This window comes from Penaeus monodon, chromosome 27, assembly GCF_015228065.2.
Source record: "Penaeus monodon isolate SGIC_2016 chromosome 27, NSTDA_Pmon_1, whole genome shotgun sequence".
Taxonomy (NCBI): domain Eukaryota; kingdom Metazoa; phylum Arthropoda; class Malacostraca; order Decapoda; family Penaeidae; genus Penaeus; species Penaeus monodon.
Genome location: NC_051412.1, coordinates 29,050,602 through 29,051,506, shown reverse-complemented (window position 1 = coordinate 29,051,506; position 905 = coordinate 29,050,602). Strand labels below are relative to the sequence as shown.

Below are 905 nucleotides of genomic sequence, written 5' to 3'. Positions count from 1 at the left end.
TGTATCATATTCATACAGACATTACAATGCAGGTAAGAGTGAATAGGCAATGAAATATTCTCTCAATTCCTTAAGAAATGTGTTCCTTTACCTTTTGCTGTCGAAAAATATGTCTTCGTATTAATCTTCTTAGTATTCTTTTCTGATAATAGAGCTGTATGTGATGAACACTTTAATACTGTTAATACCGAAATAAGAAATTTTAACTTCATTTCCATCAGTTCTCCGAAAGTATGAATCGAATGCTTACTTTCACGAATAAAACTGTAGACTGCAAAAGATAGATTTCTTACAGCGTTTTCCTTGTTTCTCTTTCCTTGTTTCCTTTACAAAACAATAACTTGATTCGGAAAATGCCATTAATCATAGGAAGCATAAGCATCAGAATCCCGTGAACTAGTGGCCGTCCCCTATTAAGGAAAACTGCGCTGAAATTCTGTCCTCTTAAATTGGTACGAGAGGCAGTAGTCAGAGAAAACACTGTCAAAGAAAATGTAGCGAAAACCAGAGTTGAAGGGGTAATTAAAGTAGATGAAGAATTATTTGTCGCTACATTCCATTTAGCGCGTCGATCCACACATGAAGATATAACTTATTCATCCGATGGCGAAAGGTTGCAAAAAAAAAAAAGCTTAATTATGGTGATTAGGGAAATCAATTTGCCTCCTTTATAAATAAATGTAATCAAACGTCAGTACATATATGAATACATCTTGTATTATAAGCTATCGCAGATGAAGGGTTTCACATATGGTTTCCGAAAAAAATCACGTTTAACTATTACTTAAAACTAAATTCTGCGCTGTGCAAGATGGAGCTGACGGTAAGTGAGTATGGACAATGAACACTGGCAAGCACCAGGGGAAAGTCAAAGTCCTTCGGGTTGTCATCCCTTAACCAAGGAA

The 905-nt window shown here is 35.6% G+C and overlaps 1 protein-coding gene across 1 annotated transcript in view; it reads right to left on the bottom strand.

The window, feature by feature from the left end:
* LOC119590386 (protein O-linked-mannose beta-1,2-N-acetylglucosaminyltransferase 1-like) overlaps positions 1 to 286 on the bottom strand; it is a 36,262-nt gene extending 35,976 nt beyond the window's left edge. Inside the window, exon 1 of the mRNA XM_037939055.1 lies at positions 92 to 286. Within this exon, the coding sequence (XP_037794983.1) occupies positions 92 to 218 (127 nt within the window). The 5' untranslated portion in view covers positions 219 to 286. The remainder of the gene's footprint in view (positions 1 to 91) is intronic.
* Between the last annotated feature and the right edge of the window lie 619 nt (positions 287 to 905).